The sequence below is a fragment of the Monodon monoceros genome, unplaced genomic scaffold, assembly GCF_005190385.1.
Source record: "Monodon monoceros isolate NGI ecotype Baffin Bay Population unplaced genomic scaffold, NGI_Narwhal_1 Super_Scaffold_21, whole genome shotgun sequence".
NCBI classification, from domain to species: domain Eukaryota; kingdom Metazoa; phylum Chordata; class Mammalia; order Artiodactyla; family Monodontidae; genus Monodon; species Monodon monoceros.
Window position 1 is genome coordinate 129,402,640 of NW_021703778.1, and position 20,811 is coordinate 129,423,450.

General features: G+C 35.2%; 1 protein-coding gene across 7 annotated transcripts in view; it reads left to right on the forward strand.

The window, feature by feature from the left end:
- The window catches only part of KTN1 (kinectin 1), a 118,378-nt gene extending 98,911 nt beyond the window's left edge, over positions 1 to 19,467 (forward strand). For 3 of the 7 annotated variants that reach the window (XM_029237036.1, XM_029237040.1, XM_029237038.1), the window contains exons 34-44: positions 424 to 513; positions 4,014 to 4,094; positions 4,873 to 4,962; positions 5,082 to 5,174; positions 6,114 to 6,185; positions 6,425 to 6,508; positions 6,669 to 6,752; positions 9,627 to 9,710; positions 11,727 to 11,819; positions 12,681 to 12,801; positions 18,981 to 19,465. In XM_029237036.1, the coding sequence (XP_029092869.1) occupies positions 424 to 513; positions 4,014 to 4,094; positions 4,873 to 4,962; positions 5,082 to 5,174; positions 6,114 to 6,185; positions 6,425 to 6,508; positions 6,669 to 6,752; positions 9,627 to 9,710; positions 11,727 to 11,819; positions 12,681 to 12,801; positions 18,981 to 18,985 (897 nt within the window). In that variant the 3' untranslated portion in view covers positions 18,986 to 19,465. Of the gene's footprint in view, positions 1 to 423; positions 514 to 4,013; positions 4,095 to 4,872; positions 4,963 to 5,081; positions 5,175 to 6,113; positions 6,186 to 6,424; positions 6,509 to 6,668; positions 6,753 to 9,626; positions 9,711 to 11,726; positions 11,820 to 12,680; positions 12,802 to 18,980 lie in introns of all 7 variants that reach the window. The other 4 variants (XM_029237037.1, XM_029237042.1, XM_029237039.1 and 1 more) reach the window with 4 other exon arrangements.
- The last annotated feature ends 1,344 nt before the right edge of the window (positions 19,468 to 20,811 follow it).

Here is a 20,811-nt window from a genome sequence, read left to right on the forward strand (position 1 = left end):
GGTCCATCAGTGATGCATTTTTTGGAAAGAGATACCCAGCCTAATAAGCCTCAGTTATGTCACCCAGATGCATATTTTTTGCATGCAGTTTGTTTTAGCTGTAGGAATTATTTTTTGTGTTTTTGTTTGTTTTTTGAATTGTTCCTGGAGGGGTATCACTTGATGGCAAGGAAAATGTCCATATTGTCAGATATTGCCTTAGTTTGATTAATATAAGACATTGTTACTTAGGGTGATTTTGCAGATTTTTTCTTATGTAAGCATTTTGATATTTCAGAATGGGAAATTTGAACATTTGTCAGTAATAAGAAGAATTTTTAAAATATTAAGTCTTTTTCTTCCCTTAGAGCTTAAAAGACTGTAGCTTTTTTTTTTTTAATTCTGTAATCTTGTAAGTTTGATTTGGTTCTTCTTCTGCTTTAGGAAAGACAACAGCATGTGGAAGCTGTTGAGTTAGAAGCTAAAGAAGTTCTCAGAAAATTATTTCCAAAGGTGTCTGTACCTTCTAATTTGGTAAGATTAATTTATTATTTTTTAAAATATGACGTCTTTATCATTATTCAAGGAAGTTGTGAATAAGCAGCATTTGCACTCTGCACTTGGTTTTAGGGTGCACTGATCCCTCAGTCTTTCTTATTTTTAACCTAGGGTGTTTTGAGTAGTTAAAATCAATAACTTGGTTCAAAGACATTTATGTTTTTTCAGTTGATACTTTGTTGTAATCTATAAAATTTGCATATGAGACATATTATTTAGAGGATCATAAACATCATATTTGGGAAAGAAATATTTCTTCCTAAGTCAATAGTGGTTAATAAATCAGTAATGTTGTTCTTAATGGCTTTATTCAAAATAGAACTTAATTTTAAGTGATTCCTTCTTAGTTTTAGGAACACTTTATTTTTAAATGTATTTAATACTAAGAACCAGGCTATTTTTATTTCATAACTTAAGATTTTGGTCACCTGTTAACTTCTTCAAGCAAAAGTCTTAAAGATGATATAGAACAACTTGCTTCAAGCAAAAGTCTTAAAGATGATATAGAACAACTTGCTTTATTTGAGGTTGTATGTGTTTTAAATGGGAGAGAAAAGTTCCCTCCGTTCAGAGAATTAATACAGTGAATACTTGAGGGCACTAAAATGGTGGCACAGGTCCTTTTCTCTTTTAGTGGGAAGTTGTATGTATGTATAGTCAGAAGCAGAGAGAGGAGCGTAATGAGCCAGGTAAACCAGTATCTCACTTCAGCCATTACCAGTATCTCACTTCAGCCATTACCAGTATATCACATGCCTTGATGCACGGTCTTGAGTTACTTCTAGCCCTGTACTTCCTCCGTTATTTTGAAGGAAGTCAAACATCAGAGCATTTCATTTGTAAATATTTCTAAAATATAAGGATTCCTTTAAAAAAATACTATTATTTTAAAAAAATTGTTTTTGTCATACATCTAGTCAATATTTGGATTTTTTCAGTTGTCATATAATGTATTTTAATGAAATAATAACTACTTATTGTAGTTTGTTTTAGTCAGGACTCAAATAAGGTCAACCTGTGATTGATTTAAGACGTCTTTTGGATCATCTTTATTCCATGGGTTCCCTTTTATTTGTCAGCACACCCCCTCGCCCACCCTTTTTTTTTTTTTAATGTAGTGGTTTCATATGCAGTTTCCCAGTCTGGATTTAGCTGACTGCATCCCAGTAATGTCAGTATGTTCCTCTGTCCTTTGTGTATCCTATAAATTGGTAGTTAGTGGAGGCCTGATTAGATTCAGGCTCAACACTTCAGGGTTAGGATGGGTAGAGGCAAGACTACTTCATGGCCAGTGTTGTGTACTTCCATTAGGAGGTCCATCATGTCCACTTTTGCTTCTTTGGCCCGTTGGAGCTTATTTAGGCTGGCTACCAAATCCTTTTGACACAGCACTGCTAAACTTTGGTAGCTTCTTTGCTTTGTGGTGTGACAAGTTGTTCCTGATTTATTGTGTACACTTCCTGCCCCAAACTTGGAATCAGGGTATTTCTCAAGGAGAGGGCTGTAGGTGCCAGGTGTGATGTAAGTAAATGTCATGGCCTATTCTCTGTGCAGTCTGAGTTAGCTGCTTGCTCTCTTCGGTTTTATCTACATATCGTCTGCGTCTAACTTGCACAAGAAGCAAAAATTCTTTTGTTTCTGTTGTAACTGTTGAGGATATATTCAGGTTTGATCAGCTTAGTAGATACGGGTTGAGCTGATGAAATAACCTGTGCTGGGCAATATGAATAAATTGTCAGTTCTAGTACTGTTCTTACATTGAACCTAGGAGAAAGGGTTGCTCTTCATATACTTCATATTTTTTCCTTTGTGGCCATAAGCCGTTTTTATTTCTTTATTCCTACTTTATATTTTATTAGTGGAAATAGAATTGCAGGATTTATTTGGCAGTATTTTATGAGCCAAAAGAGTTAATAATTTGTGTTTCTCTTCTTTAAAGATTGTATAAGATCACCAGAATTAAAAATTCTTTTTAATGTAACAAATTCATTCTTAACAGCAATATTACCCACCTTCAACCACCAGACCTTTTTGACACTATAAATATTTATAAATCACCATAAGACATGAATGATGATATTTGGCTTTTGTTCATCCACTTGTTAAAAGTTGAATACTTCTGCATGTAGTCTGTATTTAAGAAATATATTAAGCTTTTTGTGTGCTACCTAGGGTCTAGCATTTTAAATTTTTAGAGATATGATGGATAATAAACTATTTACCTTAAGATAATAATTAAATTTAATATTGTTAATATAGTCAGTAGATATAAAAGGGCTTTTATACATGAAGTAATTTTTTTAAACTGTTTTCTATTGCTTTTTTGCTAAGAAAATCAGCAGAGGAGTGATCTAAACTATATGACCTGGATTGAAGAGAGGCTTACATACTTTAAGCATCTAAATCTGAATTTAATTTATATTGAATCCCAGTATTTGAAGCTAAGTAGGATTTTAATAGTATCATTTTGTCATCATTCAGATTTATGATGTGAGAATGTAATTTTGTTTTTAAATGGAGAGGCTTTTTTGACTAATACGTACTACAGGGTATTGTACTATAGGGTGATCTCAGCATCCAGTTTTCTGTTTTTTATTTGATAGAGTATAGAGAATCCTGATTCAGCCACATAAGTAAAACTTTTAATTAGAGCAATTAATAGAAATTTCATGTGTGTTCTTTTTGTCTTGAATTAAACCAAACCAAAGACTTAAAAGAGGAATAAGAGGAAATTTGCTTTTAAGTATCTAACAAATACTCTCTATCAGAGTTTAAAATTCAGACAAGAATCATCAAAAATCTAGAATAATTTATTCTGAAATTTGGAATAATGACTAAAATTATAATAATGCCTTGTGTTTGCATCAGCTGACCTTTCAGTACAAATAGAGTTTTTGTTGGTTTTAAACACACAAATGTTTGTGTATTCTTATCTCTCATTATGATTTAAAAAATGCTTCATAATACATATTTATTTTGAAGTATTTTCACAATCCCTGGAGCACCTTCACAGAATCTGAAATCTTTTGACTACAGTATCTCAATTGAACTTTTAGTTTATGAGTTCAGTTTTTGAGAACTGGTTCACCTGAAAAAAAGTTTGAAAAATTATTCATTCTAGGCTTTCTCTGTCTTAAATATTGAATCTATTAGTCCTAGCACTAGTAAGTGGTAGAGGCTGGTTTGAGCCCAGATCTTCTACCTGTATGTCCAGAATTCAGTTGCACATATCCTAGGACAGGGTAAATAAATTTAAATTTGATTTTGTGGTAGTACATAGGCATATTTTTAGTGTTTATTTTCAAGGCTGGGTCACGTACAACTTATGTAACAGTTCTATTCTTCTTTGAAATTTCCAGAAGGATGGTATTTGTCTATATAGATTTCTTTTATAATCTTCTAATTTGGTTATTTAAAATACTTATTTCATTTAGGTATTTTTTGAAATTGGTTGTTTTGACTTTTCTTCTCCACAGAGTTATAGTGAATGGTTGCATGGATTTGAAAAGAGGGCAAAAGAATGTGTGGCTGGAACTTCAGGTTCAGAAGAGGTTAAGGTTAGTTCATGAAGTGAAGTATTTATATTTTAAAGAAACATAGAAAAAAGAAGTAAATCAGAATTTGTCTTTATAAGCTTGGGAAAGATAAAGGCTATATTATGAGTAGAATAGTGATCTTTTCAGAAAGTATAAGAAGGTGGTTTCATTTTTGTGTACATTTTGGTGGAAATGGTATTAAGTCTTCCCTGTGTTTGATTTGTGTACAAAGCTGATGTTTCTTGTTTAACTCTGTTATTTTAGTCATTTCTAAAACTGAATATTTAACTGTCTGTTGCTCTCTTTTTAGCTTGGGTTTAGAAAGTAAAGATCAGTTGATAGGTAGAAACTGACTGGTTTGCTAATGTATCCCCAAATACATCACTTAAGAGTATTCAGAGCCTAGATGTACTTTTATCCTTGACTACTGAAATTTGGGAGGTTAACTTTTTTTGTCTCTAAAGTGACATGAATAAAATTTCTTTCCCATGGTATTGTGATCTTACTTCACATGTGGATCTGCTTTGATTTACTGTCTCACTAAAGAGTGACAAGCCTATTTATTACAAAATTGTGTGATATATTTTGTATTAAACAGACTCTAAGAGTTTTATTAGGAAAATCAAATGACCATAAAAAAGGTAATTAAACTTCATTGTTACTTAAGAAGGTTGAAATGTAGTAATTAATAATAAAACAGGAACCGTTTATATAATATACAATTAAGTACTGAAACAGATTTGAAGCACAAAACTTTCTGGTAAAACTAGAGAATTTTTCTTTATTTTATTGTTTGCAGGTTTTAGAGCACAAGTTGAAAGAAGCTGATGAAATGCACACATTGTTACAGCTAGAGTGTGAAAAATACAAATCCGTCCTTGCAGAAACAGTAGGAAATGATTTTTAACCTACATTTTAAAATAATTATTAACATTACTTAGTTGCTTAAATAGTTTATCTTGGTATTAGAACATGAATTTTTCAGAACAACTATACTTTTGTTTATAGGAAGGAATTTTACAGAAACTACAGAGAAGTGTGGAGCAAGAAGAGAATAAATGGAAAGTTAAGGTCGATGAATCACAAAAGACTATTAAACAGGTATTTAAAACACAAAGAGCCTAGGGGAAAAAAAATAAAAGGGATGTGTGAACGATTTAAAAAAAAAAAAGCTTAGAGTAGTGGTTCTCACAGTGTGGGCCCTGGACGAGCAGCGTCAGCATCACGTGGGCACATTGTTTGGGCCCCCCCAAGGCTTACTGAATGTGAAGCTGTGGGGTTAGCAGTCTGTGTTTTAAAGAGCCCCCCGAATGATTCTGCCCACAGACGCTTGAGACTCACTGGTTTAGGGTACGACTAAAGAGTAATGATACAGAGTGCCGAGTGCTTTGGAAGTTAAAGAACCACAATGTGATAACATAAGGGAAAGAATTTGGTGTTCACAATAAGTTTTAAAACACAGATATGTGACTCATGATATAGTATTCAAGAAAAAGTAAGTCCTTCTTCTGTTCACGGGACTTGAATATTATTTTGTAGTCTTAGTTTTTCTTTGTTTACAGTTGTCCCTCCATATCCATCAAGGAATTAGTTCCAGGAGTCTCCACAGATACCAAAATCTGGTATCTTGGATGCTCATATAGAATGGCGTAGTAGTACTTGGGTGTGGTAAATAAAGAGTGCCATCTCTTGCTCACTTGTTTTCCTGGGCTGACCTATGCAGAATCTGGGGTTGCTGATGGTATTCTATATTAATGCATTTGGGGATTAAGTACAGCTGATTATTGTTAATTACAGTTAATTAACAATTAACTGGACCTAATATAATACCATGCAAATGGGGTAGGTTTTGACCACAGTTTAAATCAAGTTAAATGTGACACTCTAATTTTTAAGATCTTTTAAAATTCAGTTATGGCTTTAAGTGAGATACATGAAAAAAAACCTCTGAAGTGTCTAATTGATTAAAATTCTACAAGATAGAAAAGCCTCTGTATCCTTGGTGGTTTAACTTGGTCATGTAATTATTTCACATTTCAGATGCAATTGTCATTCACATCTTCGGAGCAAGAGCTAGAGCGATTAAGAAGAGAAAATAAAGATATTGAAAATGTATGTTATCTCACCATTTGACTTGTAACCTATGGACTCATTTTTTAGCATTAAGGATTGTCTTACAAGCTGTGTTTTAAGATTTCTTTTGTCTTATGATGTGGTTGTTACGCCTTTAAGAATATCTTGAGTAGTGTTTCAGATGGTATAGTTTTATATTCATAAGTGTCATAACTTTTCATTGTAGGGAAGCCTCTTAAATATGGCGCTTAACTTTTCCTTCTTTGTTGCACTGCTAGCTGAGAAGAGAACGAGAGCATTTGGAAATGGAGCTAGAGAAGGCAGAAATGGAACGATCTACCTATGTTACGGAAGTCAGAGAGGTACTTATGATAGAATTTTTTTCAACCTTCTCAATTTAAGTTAAATTTATAACAGTGATAAAATATTTCAGTGTAAGTTGTTTCTGGCAGAGCTTCCAAGTAGCATACAAACATGGGGTATCATAAGGAAATCAATCTTAAACTCTAAACTTCATTGCAGCTGAAAGATCTGTTGACTGAATTGCAGAAAAAACTTGATGATTCATATTCTGAAGCAGTAAGACAGAATGAAGAGCTAAATTTGGTAAGAAGCTTGTTCTCCACGGGGTATCAAGTAGGCTCTGAAAACACTTGTGTTGACATGTGGAGAAACCATCCAGACTTCTCCTTGCTAACACCTTTAGCTTGGCATTTTTATAAGTTTAAGATAATCTTCATATTCTGATGACTCAAGATGGTCTGTCTTTTCTTGATTCCTAAGATGATCCTTCTTTTCTTAGCTCCTAACAATGGCATGTTTGGCTTGCAACCCTTTTTCAGAATTTTCTATGTTTTATCAAACCAAATTTCTTCAACAGCATTATTTTCAGTGAATAAAGAAATGAAACAAACAGACAAAGATTGGCTGAGTTGCAGACTCTCTTCTCAGAGTTACCATAGTTAACTGAGCCTCTTATTTTCTAACCTGGAAGGAGATTATTGAAGGTGGAAGATACATATTCTTCGTTCAAGGGCAACAATCCAATGTAGCTTCTTATTTTAACTGGCCTTTCTACACATTATAGATAACAAAAAGCTTGTGGAATTCTTTATCATCATCTTATCATTCAGAGCATAATAATCCGAAAACTACAGACTCAAAGTTAGTTAAATGTTGTATAAAGACAGAGTACCCTGTATTCCCATTCTTAAATTTTCTGAAAATTTACACTGATTGAGACAGGCTTGTTTTTTAAATAAACATGACTATCTTATTGTATGTTTGAAACAGTAATCATTATGTCTGTCTGTGACTTTTAAAAATTAAGAATATGATTAGATTTTTAAAAAGTACTTGAATGGGGCTTCCCTGGTGGTGCAGTGGTTGAGAGTCCGCCTGCTGATGCAGGGGACATGGGTTCGTGCCCCGGTCCGGGAAGATCCCACATGCCGCGGAGCGGCTGGGCCCGTGAGCCATGGTCGCTGAGCCTGCGTGTCCGGAGCCTGTGCTCCGCGACAGGAGAGGCCGCAACAGTGAGAGGCCCGCATACCGCAAAAAAAAAAAAGTACTTGAATGAACTCTAGTACAATTGCAGTAAGACAGTTTTCTCCTTACTATAAGTTAACGCTGCCAAGTTTGGGATTTTCTTTTTAGTACTGCTGTATGTACCAAAGAAAATTTCTTAACTCATTCATGTTAAGCAGTGTTACAGCAGTGATTTATGGGAATCAATTTTCAGAGTAGAGCTCTATGAAATGTACACAGAGTCCGCACCCCGACACACACACACACACACACACGCCCCTTTCTATTTTTGAAATAAAATTTACCTTTATTTTACCTTAATTGAATCATTCCCACTGCAGTGTGGGAATGATTCAATTAAGGTTTTATGCATACGTTTGCTATACATTGCACAGATTGGTACTGTGATATGCAACAGCTTTAAGTGATATGCTTATCCTGTAATATGGTTGTGTTTTTTTTTTGTGTGTGTGGTACGTGGGCCTCTCACTGTTGTGGCCTCTCCCGTTGCGGAGCACAGGCTCCGGACGCGCAGGCTAAGTGGCCATGGCTCACGGGTCCAGCCGCTCCGCGGCATGTGGGATCCTCCCGGGCCGGGGCATGAACACGTGTCCCCTGCATCGGCAGGCGGACTCTTAACCACTGCGCCACCAGGGAAGCCCCTGTAATGTGTTTTTTAAAAACCCACTTCCACCTACAGTTGTTGGAGATTTTACTTTTAACTTTGATGCTTGGTGGGTGACTCCAGTGCAGCATCAAACCCACAGGATTATGGTTGAGTCTCCATTCAGTCTGATGCTCTCCTTGTACATTTTGACCCTTTACTTCTGTCAAGAGGTCATTTTGAGTGATATTTAAAATTTTTTTGCCTTGAGTTTGCAGTCTTCATTTTAATCTTCCTGTTTGCTTTTTGCTGAGGGTAACTGTTGCCACATTTTAAGATATATTAAAATAATTTTGTTTGCTTATACATTGTGTGTTCCTGGGCCAAAGGAATAACCTCTCTGATGTGTGAAATCAGAGTTAAGTAAAGGAGCAAGAACTGAAGCATTTGGGATAAATAGAGTTCCCAAAATAAAATTTCCAAATGGAATGTCCTGCACTAATTCTCTCTACATGTTTGAAATGTCAGTGTCTTATATTTCCCCCTTTTGGGTTTCCAGAACTGTTTGGAATGCTGTGCCTGTGGGTGAGAGACATAATTAACTTGATGAGTTTAATAAGAAAAAGTTATCTTTTGTCAGTGAGTCCATTTCCCTCATTCTTATGTAATCAGAATAGTTACTAAGAGAACAATCATTACGTATTAGCTCTAGAGTTTAATAGAGCTTTATAACTGTTTCAACAAGTTGGTTGAGATGTATATATTAAGACATGTCTTGTTGGTATAGTTAGGCCAGTGTGGTCTTGCACTCATCTTTCTAGTGACATCTTAAAGGATGAGTGACATTTAAATTTTTGAAGATTTCATTTTACTGGATTTGTAATCTTCTGTTCAATGTTTTTTTAAAAAATATTACCAATTGAGTCTTCTTAACTGAACTATATAGGTTAAGAAAGCCTTTAAACATTTAAAAACTAGTAAAATTTCTTATGACTTGCCTTTTAATTTGAAATAAATGTGAATGAACTGCCCTATGAATAGTGAATAGTAATGCTTTAAAAAAAATAATCTACTGGAATTTGATGGTTTTGTTTTTACATTTGCAGTTTTCTACTCTCAACTCTAGTTGGTTTCGTAGCTTTTCTTATGTTTAGCTTTACAGATTGGAGCCTCCACTTCTTAGCTTTTCTGTACATCTGGTGCAGCATATTGGCTAATCCACTGTGCATAATAACTGTTAGCGATCCCATTCTTTCTCATTCATTCTTCAGTCCTAGAGGTCTCAGCATAATCAAAGAAGGAATCAAAGAAGGATGTGAATTAATTGTGGTGTTCCTGTATTTTTACAGTTAAAGAAGCAGTTAAATGAAACACTTGCAAAACTTAGAACTGAACAAAGTGAAAGACAGAAGGTAGCTGGTGACTTGCATAAGGTAAGACACTGCTTGTTCTGAAGATGCCATATCATCATATTTATGTTGTACCTTCAATCTTAAGCAGACATACTGCTAACCCTGGATTCATTCTTTTATATCATTACATTAATTTGTTTATAAATTTAAGCTGTTTGTTATACAGTTACATATTTGGAACTAGACTTTTTGGCTTGTTTTTCCATTCTTAATTCGCTTCTTCATTTCATCATATTTATATAATTAATTGCTTTGTAAAGTGTAGATTAAATTTTGAATTCAGTTGATGTGACTCTTAAAATTGGTTACATCTATATATTTTTTATTGGGATTTGCTTATGTAGTCATTTACAAAGTATGTTTCTTTTGATCTTCATGAATGTGAAAGAAGTATATATAGACCTCTGATGTTTCAGAAATTCGTCCCTTTATTTCTTTGTAGAAATATGTTTTTCTTAATCTCACATGTAGATGGGTGATTTTTAGGATTACATTTTTTATTCTTTGCGTTAGGTTGACAAGTTATTTGTAATTCTGTTTTGAGATTTTTTTTTTTTTTTTTGTGGTACGCAGTCCTCTCACTGTCGTGGCCTCTCCCGTTGCGGAGCACAGGCTCCGGACGCGCAGGCTCCGCGGCCATGGCTCACGGGCCCAGCCGCTCCGCGGCATGTGGGATCTTCCCGGACCGGGGCACGAACCTGTGTCCCCTGCATCGGCAGGTGGACTCCCAAACACTGCACCACCAGGGAAGCCCCTGTTTTGAGATTTTTAATAGTGTAATTCATAAATGCTTTTATCAGAGCTGCTTTAGAGCTAAGATTGTTTATAGCAGATCTAGTCATTAGCAAAACAATTAAATTTGCCACTCTTTTAAAGGTTGAAAGAAATATTTGTTGGTTCTGTATGATTATATCATAATTGTTATGCAAAAGTCTAGGAATCTAGAGCTGCTTCAGATTACTTTGATGTTGTCACCAGTAGATAAAATGTGAACTTAAAAAGTTTCATTAGGTTTGAATCCTACTGCTACCACTTCTGAGCTGTGTGACCATGGGGCAGTTATTTGCTCTTTGCAAGTCTCAAGTTTATTTTCTATAAAATGGCATTTATAAGGGCTATTTTGTGAATGAAAATAAATTAAGAATGTGAATTATTAAAAAAAGTTTCAGAGCTCTGACTTAGATATATGATACATTGTCAGGATTGAGCAATCTGATTTATATTTTGATAACGTGAATGTTTGATCACTGGACAAAATATAAAACTTGCAGTTTTAGCCTAGCAATTTATTTTCTCAGAAGGTACTTTAAGGATATTAAACAGGTGCTCAAAGATATGGATATGCCCTGTTATTTGGCATAAAATGGCAACAGTAGTTGAAAGTGAACTGCACCATATCTATGTAATAGAAATACTGTGCAACTCTGAATTGGAAATGCACATAAATATTTATTGACATGTAAAAAGAAAATGCTTCGTCAAACAGCATATATGTTAAAAGCCCATTTATAGAACATTTTCTACCAATTTTCTGTTAGGACATATATGCACTAAAGAGGGATCTAGACTAGGAGTCAGCAAACTCACAAACTGTTTTAGGATTTGTGGGCCACCTATAGTTTCTTTCATATACTCTTTGTTTTTTTGTCTAGCACGACTCTTTAAAAATGTAAAAACCAATCTTAGCTTGTGAGCTCTACAAAAACAGGCTGTGTGTGGCTAGATTTGGCTGACCTCTGATCTAGACTAATGTTAACCTAAATATCACTGTGGTTATTTCTGCTTTTTATTTCTTTATACATTTTCTGCATTGTCTGAACTTTTTAAAATGGTGAGCATGTGTTTTTATAATCTGGTGGGGGAGAAAGCTATTTGATTTGGGGGAAAAAACGGAACAGGTTGGCTTTGTTGTATTTTGAGAAGAGCTTTAGTTTTGTACAAAATATAATGAGTGTAAAAAAATCACTCATTTTTTTTCTTGTATATATTTATTTATCAGTTGTATTATTCAGAGGCTCCATATTGCTTTCCTCACAGGCTCAACAGTCACTGGATCTTATCCAGTCAAAAATAGTAAAAGCTGCTGGAGACACTACTGTTATTGAGAATAGTGATGTTTCCCCAGAAATGGTATGCATTTTCTTTAGCTCCAAATCTCTGCGCTGATTACCTTGTAAATTATGTGAAGAATAAAAAATGTACAGGATCCATTTCTGCCTAAAAAAAATGCCTTTTTATTGTGCTTCTATCAGTTATGTTGCATTCTTAACTCAAGGTTGTTTTTTCTTTGAGGTATCTTATCTGAAATGCAGTGTTCTTATTAATGTTTGTTTTCACTTTAGCTTGGGTGAGACATTATTATGTTAATGTTTAGGTTTGTGGTGGAAAGTGTTATGGTGTACTGCTTAAGAATGTAGACTCTGCTGCTTGTGTTGAATCCTGGTTCTACTATTCAGTAGCTGTGTGACTGACTTAGGGGAAACTTTTTATCCTCTCTGTGCTTTAGTTACTCCACCTGTAAAAGGCAATGATATTAGTACCTATCTTGTAGGATTGTTGAAGGGAATAAATGAATTACTATATAAAACACTTAGAATAGTGGGTAACACTTAAAACAGTGCTTCAAGTTTAGTAAGAGCTCAATATATGTTAACTGTTATTTTTCTGTTGTTATGAGTGTACTCTCCTTTGGTTCCTTGCAATTTTTTTTCTGAAAGGAGAAATGGATTTATATCTGATATTCATCGATTCTAGATTTTTCCCTTTGTAACCTAGTGACAACATTTATAACATAACTTTCTTTGATGTAAACTAATTTGCAATGCTAGGTAGCAAACCCTATTGCACTATGTGGTTTTTATTGTCAATTTTCATATCATCTTGCAGATTTTTTTGTTTTTGTTTAAAACAGCAATAAACTATTTTTGGTTTTGGTTGCAAATGCCTTTTTCTTGTGCTCAGCGTTTTTCATCTCTTCCGTCTTCTTTTTAGGAGTCTTCTGAGAAGGAGACAATGTCTGTAAGTCTAAATCAGACTGTAACACAGTTACAGCAGTTACTTCAGGCAGTAAACCAACAGCTCACAAAGGAGAAAGAACACTATCAGGTATTAGGTAAGAATAACTGAAGTATTACTGTCTGTCTATAGATAATTGACATAGTGTGTGTGTAAATGTATGTATAGTGTGTATTTACTTTAAGTATAGGAACTCTTGTTACCCTAGTGGAAATATTCCCTCTTTATCTCTCTCAGAAGCTCCAAATGACAGCTTTATAGCTTTCTTGGAGTTTTATTTCCATCTTGTACATATTTTTTGGTCTTGTAGCTTGGAGGAGAAAAAAACATACCTTATCTTTTTTTTTTTTTTTAATATGTAACTTTCATGAGTATAGCATTATACATGTGTACACTGCAAGGTGATCACCACCACAAGACTAGTTACCATCTATAACCATACAGTTGACTTCCTTTTCCCATTTTGTCCACCCTCCAGCTCTCTTCCCCTCTGGTAACTACTAAGCTGTTCTCTTTTATGAGTTTGTTTTTGTTTTGTCTGTTTGTTTTGTTTTAGATTCCACATATGAGTGAAATCATATTGTCTTTCTCCATCTGACTTATTTTACTTAGCATAATACCTCCAAGTTCTAACCATGTTGTTGCAAATGGCAGGATTTCCTTTTTTTTTATGGCCAAGTAGTTCACTGTGTGTGTGTGTGTGTGTGTGTGTGTGTGTGTGTATGTACATACACATACATACCACATCTTCTCTATCCATTCATTCATTGGTGGACACTTAGGTTGTTTCCATATCTTGACTATTGTGAATAATGCTGCAGTGAACATATCTTTTCCAATTAGTGTTTTCATGTAAAAACCCTTTTTCTTTGCCTCTTTTGACTTTTTTACAGAACAGACTCATAACTTGTTTACCTAGGTTTTGTTCATTGCCATAATGTCTGCAACTGTTTCTTTAGTTTATCCTGATCTTAGTTCTGGTAAAATATCTGTGTGATTTCTTTTTTTTTTTAATGACTTGGTAAAATAAAGTGACTATAATGTTTTTACTGAGGTAAGATGCTGAACTGAAAATCAAGTCATCACAGTTTCTTTACATTGGAAGCTGGATTTTATTTAAGTTTGCTGTGGGTAATCAAAGAAATCCATTTTTTAACTCCTGAAGTGAGAGTCTTAACTGAAGATAAACCAAGCTATAAAATTTTATTGACCATATTACCTGGAAATGCATGTTGATTGATTTGATTCCTGGGTTTTACCTGTTTCAAGAATGACTTAAGTCACAATGCCTTGGGTAATTAGGGTGTTCTGATACGCACTGAATACTTTAGATATTCTTCTTTTGAAGCTGTTTGTTCTATAATAATCGTGGTGTCCTGGACATGAGTAGGGTGGCCTGTGCAATGCCAGGGGGCAACTCATCACTTAATTGTCCCTTTCAGAACCCAAACTTAAGACTCTTAGGTTATACAAAGGCCTCAGGATAGGTTAGGTGCTCTGGAAAAGTTGGTATGGACCTCCATCTTGATCACAGGGGCATTCTGTCTCACTTCTGTAGAATGATTGTCCTCTGGCCTGTCTTAGCATACACTCTCCTTTAAAATGCTATTTCAGGTGAGTTACCTCTAAGAAGACTTTTCAAATAAACCCAACTCATAACCTGTCAGCAAAAAGAATTATACCTTAATCTTTTATCCTTGGTAAGCTGACCTCTCAGTTGCCTAGAGTTAAATTTCTGCCACCTGACCACTCTTCCCCAAATTAGAAAATAACCTCGTTTCCTGCTTCCTAGGGCAACTTTCCTTCCCACATCTTCAGTCCTGCTTCAGTCCTGAAGTCCACATCTTCAGTCCTCTCCACTCACTGCTTTTGTTCAGTCTTGAAAAATGCTCAAATATATTATTTTAACTTTGCACTTTCTTTAGATTACCACCCTAATTTTTTTACTTCACTGTTTAACAAAGATTCTTAAAAGAAGAAACTATTCTCACAGTCTCATGCTACTAACTACTCCATCTCCTCTAGAATGGCTTCTCTTTCTGCCATTCCGTTGAAACCATTTTTGCTGAGGTAATTCATTAATGATTTCCTAATTGCTAGAGCTAATACAGGATCATCTTTTGCATATAAGATACTGAAAATAGTTGTGAATTATTCTAAATACGGTGAGGTCAGTCCTTAGGCCTCTGTTTTCTAAGGGAAGGGTTTTGCTTCTGAGAACCTAAAAAATTATAAGATGGCCTGTTACCCTTTGCCTTTAGACCTTGTCAGTAGTATCTCTCCAGCATCTCAAAAGTGTTCTTCAGTATTTTCTTTTTCTTCTCAAACATGTGGTCTGAACCATTTTTGCTTGCCTGTTTCCACATTTGCCTTAATCATATTAAATTTGAGACTTACACTGATCATTGGTAGTAACACTTTTATTTTTCCAGACTTTTTTCTTCCTAATTTATAAAAATGTAGTGTGTAATTTGTTAAAAGAAATACATATACCTTGGCAACACAGCTGAAACTGAACTGTTGTTTAGCAGGCAGCTCACCTAAGTGATAGATAACTCAGCATTCTTTTGTTAGCTGATGAACTTAATTTCAAATTTGGCAAGTGAAAGGGCGGTTGAGTGGTCAGCAGTGTATCATGAAAGATAGATGGATTGTATGAAGCTAGAGGTCCACCAGCACTTGAGAACTCTCCTTGCATAGGTTCTAGCCAGCACTGACAGTGATAACCCCTCCTTAGGGATCTCTTGGTTCCCACAGCTCTTCTTTATGCCCTTTAAATGTTTGTGTTACCCTCAAGTTTTTAACTTCAGCCATCATTTTTGCTCAGTGTATTCTCCCTCTTGTCAGCTCTTTTAAAATTACTACCAGATAATTAAATTGGAAATACAGATTTCTTAATCATCAGAATTTATAGGTTAATGTCTGATGTCAAGAATCTTGTTTTTTTTTTTAAATTAAAGCATAGTTAATTTACAATGTTGTTTTAGTTTCTGGTGTACAGCAAAGTGATTTAGTTATATATATACATATATATATATTCTTTTTCATATTCTTTTCCATATAGTTTATTATAAGATATTGAATATTCAATGTGTTGAATATTGAACCTTATTGAATAAGGTTCCCTGTGCTATACAGTAGAACCTTGTTGTTTATCTTGTTTTATATATAGTAGTTTGTATCTGCTAATCTCAAACTCCCAGTTTATCCCTCCCCCAGCCCCCTTTCCCCTTTGATAGCCATGTTTATTTTCTATGTCTGTGAGTCTGTTTCTGCTTTGTAAATAAGTTCATTTGTGTTATATTTTAGATTCCACATATAAGTGATATCATATGGTATTTGTCTTTCTCTTTCTGACTTCACTTAGTATGATAATCTCTAGTTGCATCCATGTTGCTGCAAATGGCATTATTTCATTCTATTTTATGGCCAAGTAATATTCCATTGTATGTATATACTACGTCTTCTTGTTGATGGACGCTTAGGTTGTTTCCATGTCTTGGCTCTTGTAAATAGTGCCTCTGTGAACATTGGGGTGCATGTATTGTTTTTAATTAGAGTTTTCTTCAGCTGTATGACCAGGAGTGGGATTGGCATATGGTAGTTCTATTTTTAGTTTTTTTGAAGAACCTCCATACTGTTTTCCATAGTGGCTGCACCAATTTACCTTCCTACCAGGAATCTTACTTCTTTTTAGTATATACTACAAGTACATATGAATTGTTTAAGATAATGCTGTACATTTTCAGTAAGAGAAAAGCTATTTTTAAAAGACAAAAATGAGAGAGATGATGTATAGTAATTTAGTTTTCGAAATCCTAATACACAGAACTTAGCCTTTCTTTGAGTTGTAGGGGCATTTGTCTTGCGCCCTTAATTTGTAAAACATTAACCCTTCTTTTCTTCTGGAAGTCTTCCTGCTCATCTGCTATCCTTCTCTCCCCACCCCTGCCACCTCCCCAAACAGAAGGCTGTCATCCGCCTGTCCCCCTTTTAATTAAGGTAATTATTTTTGTAGCTTTGGATTGTTAACACTAGTATTTTGTAGTATACTTTTTTGTTTCCAGATACCTACTTTTTCTTGTGTTTCATATCTGCCTGGCTTCTAAGTGTCCCGAGTGTATGTCCGACTATATCAGAAAACTTTATCACCCCATGTCTTAGTCTGTTTGGGCTGCTATAACGGAGCCCCCATACACTGGGTGGCTTAAGCAGCAGACATTTATTTTTCACATTTCTGGAGGCTGGGGAGTCTAAGATCAAGGCACCGGTAGGTTCTGTCAGGTGAGACCCACTTCCTGGTTTAAAGATGGCCATTTTCTTTCTGTGTCCTCACATGGCAAAAGGGGCAAGGGAGCTCTCTGGGGTCCTTTTTAAAAGGGCACTAATCCCATTCATGACAGTGGGATCTCCTAAAGGCCCCACTTCCAAATACCATTACATGGGAGTTAGAATCTCAACATAGGAATTTCGGGGGACGGGGGAGACACAAACATTCAGACTATAACACCCAGGGTCCTTTACCTTGGAACCTGTTTGTGGAATCATGTGGAAGGAGGCTGATGATTTTAACAGCTGACACTTCATGAATGTGCCTCTAAGAACGAACATGCTTCTAACATATGGTCATTCATTTACATTTTCACAACAACCCAGTGCAGGAGATAGATAGGGATGATGGTGATGGTGATTAATATTATTACTTATTCTTTTATTCCCATTTTACAGCAGACCCAAAGAAGTTCTGTAAGTTGCCCAAAGTCACACAGCTAGTAACTGGGTGAGCTGGGATTTAAATTAAGGTGGTCTGGGCCTAGGCCCTGTGCTCTTAATCTGCACTTTTCTTCTCCCTAATTCAAGCACTGTGTGCTCTGATCCTTGTCACAGCCTTCTTTTCTCCTCATTCTGTGTAATCCTTTATTGCCAGCTTCTTATAGTTTCTTCCTTCAGTTCTGGCTTTTTCCTAAAGTTGGTAATTTGGTTTGTCAGTATTGAATTGGAGAGGCTCTTGAAGTTATCCAGGAAAAACTGAGGTGAAATTTTGTGTATGTGTTTTGTATATATGTGTCCTCCTTACTCCCTTTAACAAATAGATTCTTTCATGATACAGTTTTCTCTTGTTTCTGAAAGGAAAAAGTTCTTTTTTGGTGCTATTGGAGTGTAAGAGTTAATGTTTCAGACAAAAACTAGCTTTTATTTCTACACTTTACACTTGACTGTCATATGGATCAGGTTTTCATTTTGTGTAATGTGTTTACACAGCACTTCTTAGTTTAATGTACCAGTGGGCTATGTAGACTTTCTGATTAACTGTTAATCTTGTTTTAATTAGAGAACATGATAGCCAGTGATAACTTTGTTTTTTAACTTTCTAATTGCTTCTTTTCCCCTCAACTTTTTAATTTTGAAAAATTTCACACTTAATGAAAAGTTGAAAGGATATATAATATATAACACTGACAACCTTCAGCTACTTCATCTCTTTATTTGTGTATACATATTTTGTTGATGTCAACACATTTGAAAGTAACTTTCAGATAATATGACATTTTACCCCTAAGCACTTAAGTATGTATCTCTTAAGAACAAAGACATTCTCTTACAAATCCATAGTATCACTGTCACATCCAAAAAGACCAGAACAGTAGCTCTAATATCATCCATTTTAAAGCCCATATTTGTGTCCCCACTTATACCCGAAATATCTTTTTAGCTATTTTTTCCAAACCAGGATCCAGTCAGACTTCACATGTTGCATATGGTTAAGTCCTAATAATCTCTTTAATGGCTTTTGAAGTTTAATTTCTTTAGTCATTTTATCTGACTTGGAAAGCTTCAAAAGACCTTAGAAAATCTCTGTCTGAAGCTTAAATTATTTATTCGCCAGGGGAGAGTTGTAAATTTCAGTTTCTTTCCAGTGCTGCTCACTCACCTTATTAGCTTTACAGTCTGTTGAGTAGAACAGTGATACAAATGGATTCCCAATGTTGTTCTCTTAAATGTTTTCTAAATAGGATTTTTAAATCGCTGTATTATTCTCAGTTCGGTCTGAGATTTTGGTTCACATATTTAAAAATCCACCTTCAGAAGCTCCTTCTGAATCCTGAGATTTTTCTCTTATTTTTGATTACCATCAGTATTAATTGTTCTGATCTTAGTTGAAAAGGCCATGCTAGATCAAATGGCATATGTACTTTTGGTATTTGACAGATGTCTTCTGATTGCCTTTTGTTTCTTTGTTTTAAAATGAATTTCTTTCTTTCTGATCTTTTACAGAGTGAAGTAATTGGGAAACTGTTCATTCAAGGATAACAGAAGGCATTGTATTATATTTTGCCAAATTAAAGCCTTATTTATGTTTTCACCCTTTCTACTTTGTCAGAAACACTGAACAGAGTTTTGTCTTTTCTAATCCTTGTTAGACTACTGATTTAAAGAGAGAGAAAAAAAGCCAACTCTGTAGACACCTTCAGAGTTTAGTTTTATAATAAAAACTGTTTGAATAATTAGACCTTTACATTCCTGAAAATAAAATAAACATGTAATCTTGTATCTTATTTTGCTCAATAAAATTGTTCAGAAGATCAAAAGTGGTAAAGACAATGTAAAATTTAACATTTTAATACAGATGTTGTACATTGTTTTACTTAATATTTTGGGGAGCAACTGCCTCTGACTTCAACTCAAGAAAACACTTTTTGTTGCTAATGTAATCAGTTTTGTAATGACGTCAGCAAATAAAGGGATGCTTATTATTCAAACTGGTTTTGATTTTCGTTGAGCTAAACAGATTTCATTAGCGCTTAGATCAACATAATTTAGGGCATAATCATTAATTGCAACTTCAGACAGGGTAGGTTTGTTGCTTGTACACCTTCTCTAACTAGAGCTCTGGGTCTTCTCTGTGGTTCTGTGCAAGGTAAACTGTCCTGAAGGTAGTGTGGGTTACAGAAAGGATGGGGCAAGTATTTAGGGTTTCAGACCTACCACCCCTGCTTCAGGTAGAAGAGCTCTACTTTATTTTTACTATTACTATTATTATTTTAAGTAATGATTAACTTTTTTGTTTCCTTCTTATCAGACACTTTTACACAGTTTACATGTTATCTTTTTTGTTGTTTGAACATGTTGATAACATGTTATCTTTTTTTTCTTTTTTAATAATTGGCTGAAAACACTGAGTGCTCAGATGCTAAATAACGACTGACAAAGTCTTATGCCACTGAGTATTAAAGTACCTGCTATACCATATGGTGGCCTCCTTGCTGTTTCAGCTATGCTTCTACCATGGGGCCTTTCCACTTTCTGTTCTTTCCGCTACAGCTCTCTTCTCTTGGGTGTCAGTCTTGGCTGGTTCGCTCACCATCATGAAATCTGCTTAAATGTCACCTTTTTCATCGGGTCTTGACTACCCAGTATTCCCCCTGCCTCCCTATCCGCCTACCTGTCTTGGTCTATAACATTAACAGTCCTCCAGTATATACTTGGTCATTCCCTATACCCCTCCCTACCAGAAAGTAAGCTCCAGGAGGGCAGGAACCATCTCTTTTGTTCCTTGCTTTATCCCCAGCCCTGAGAAAGTACCTGACACTTAATTGTGCTCAAGTATTTAAATGAATGAATGGGTGAAGTACATCTTTATTATTTATTTTTTTGGCCACACTGCATGGCTTGTGGGATCTTAGTTCCCTGACCAGGGATCGAACCCGGGCCTGGCAGTGAAAGTGCCAAGTCCTAACCTCCGCACCACCAGGGAATTCCCGAAATTCATTTTTATACCTTGAGGATTATCTAAAGTGGTGCCTTCACCATATAGCACGTGCACCAAATAGTATTTCTAAAGTATAGAGAGAGAAACTGAAGAAGCTGCTCATGGCCATTGGTAACTGGACTGGGAATTTGGGCTACCCCAGGCCTTGGCTGCTTTCAGCAAACCACTGGGAAATTGGTCTGAAGGCCAGCCAGATGCCATATCATCGTCGTCTCTTTTTCCTTTGCCATTGCCTATAAAGGTACTCATGTCTCTGCCTTCTGAAAAAAGCAAACAAGTCCCACTTTCCATCTTACAGCCTCTTCTTGCTATTTTTTTTTTATAAATTAATTTATT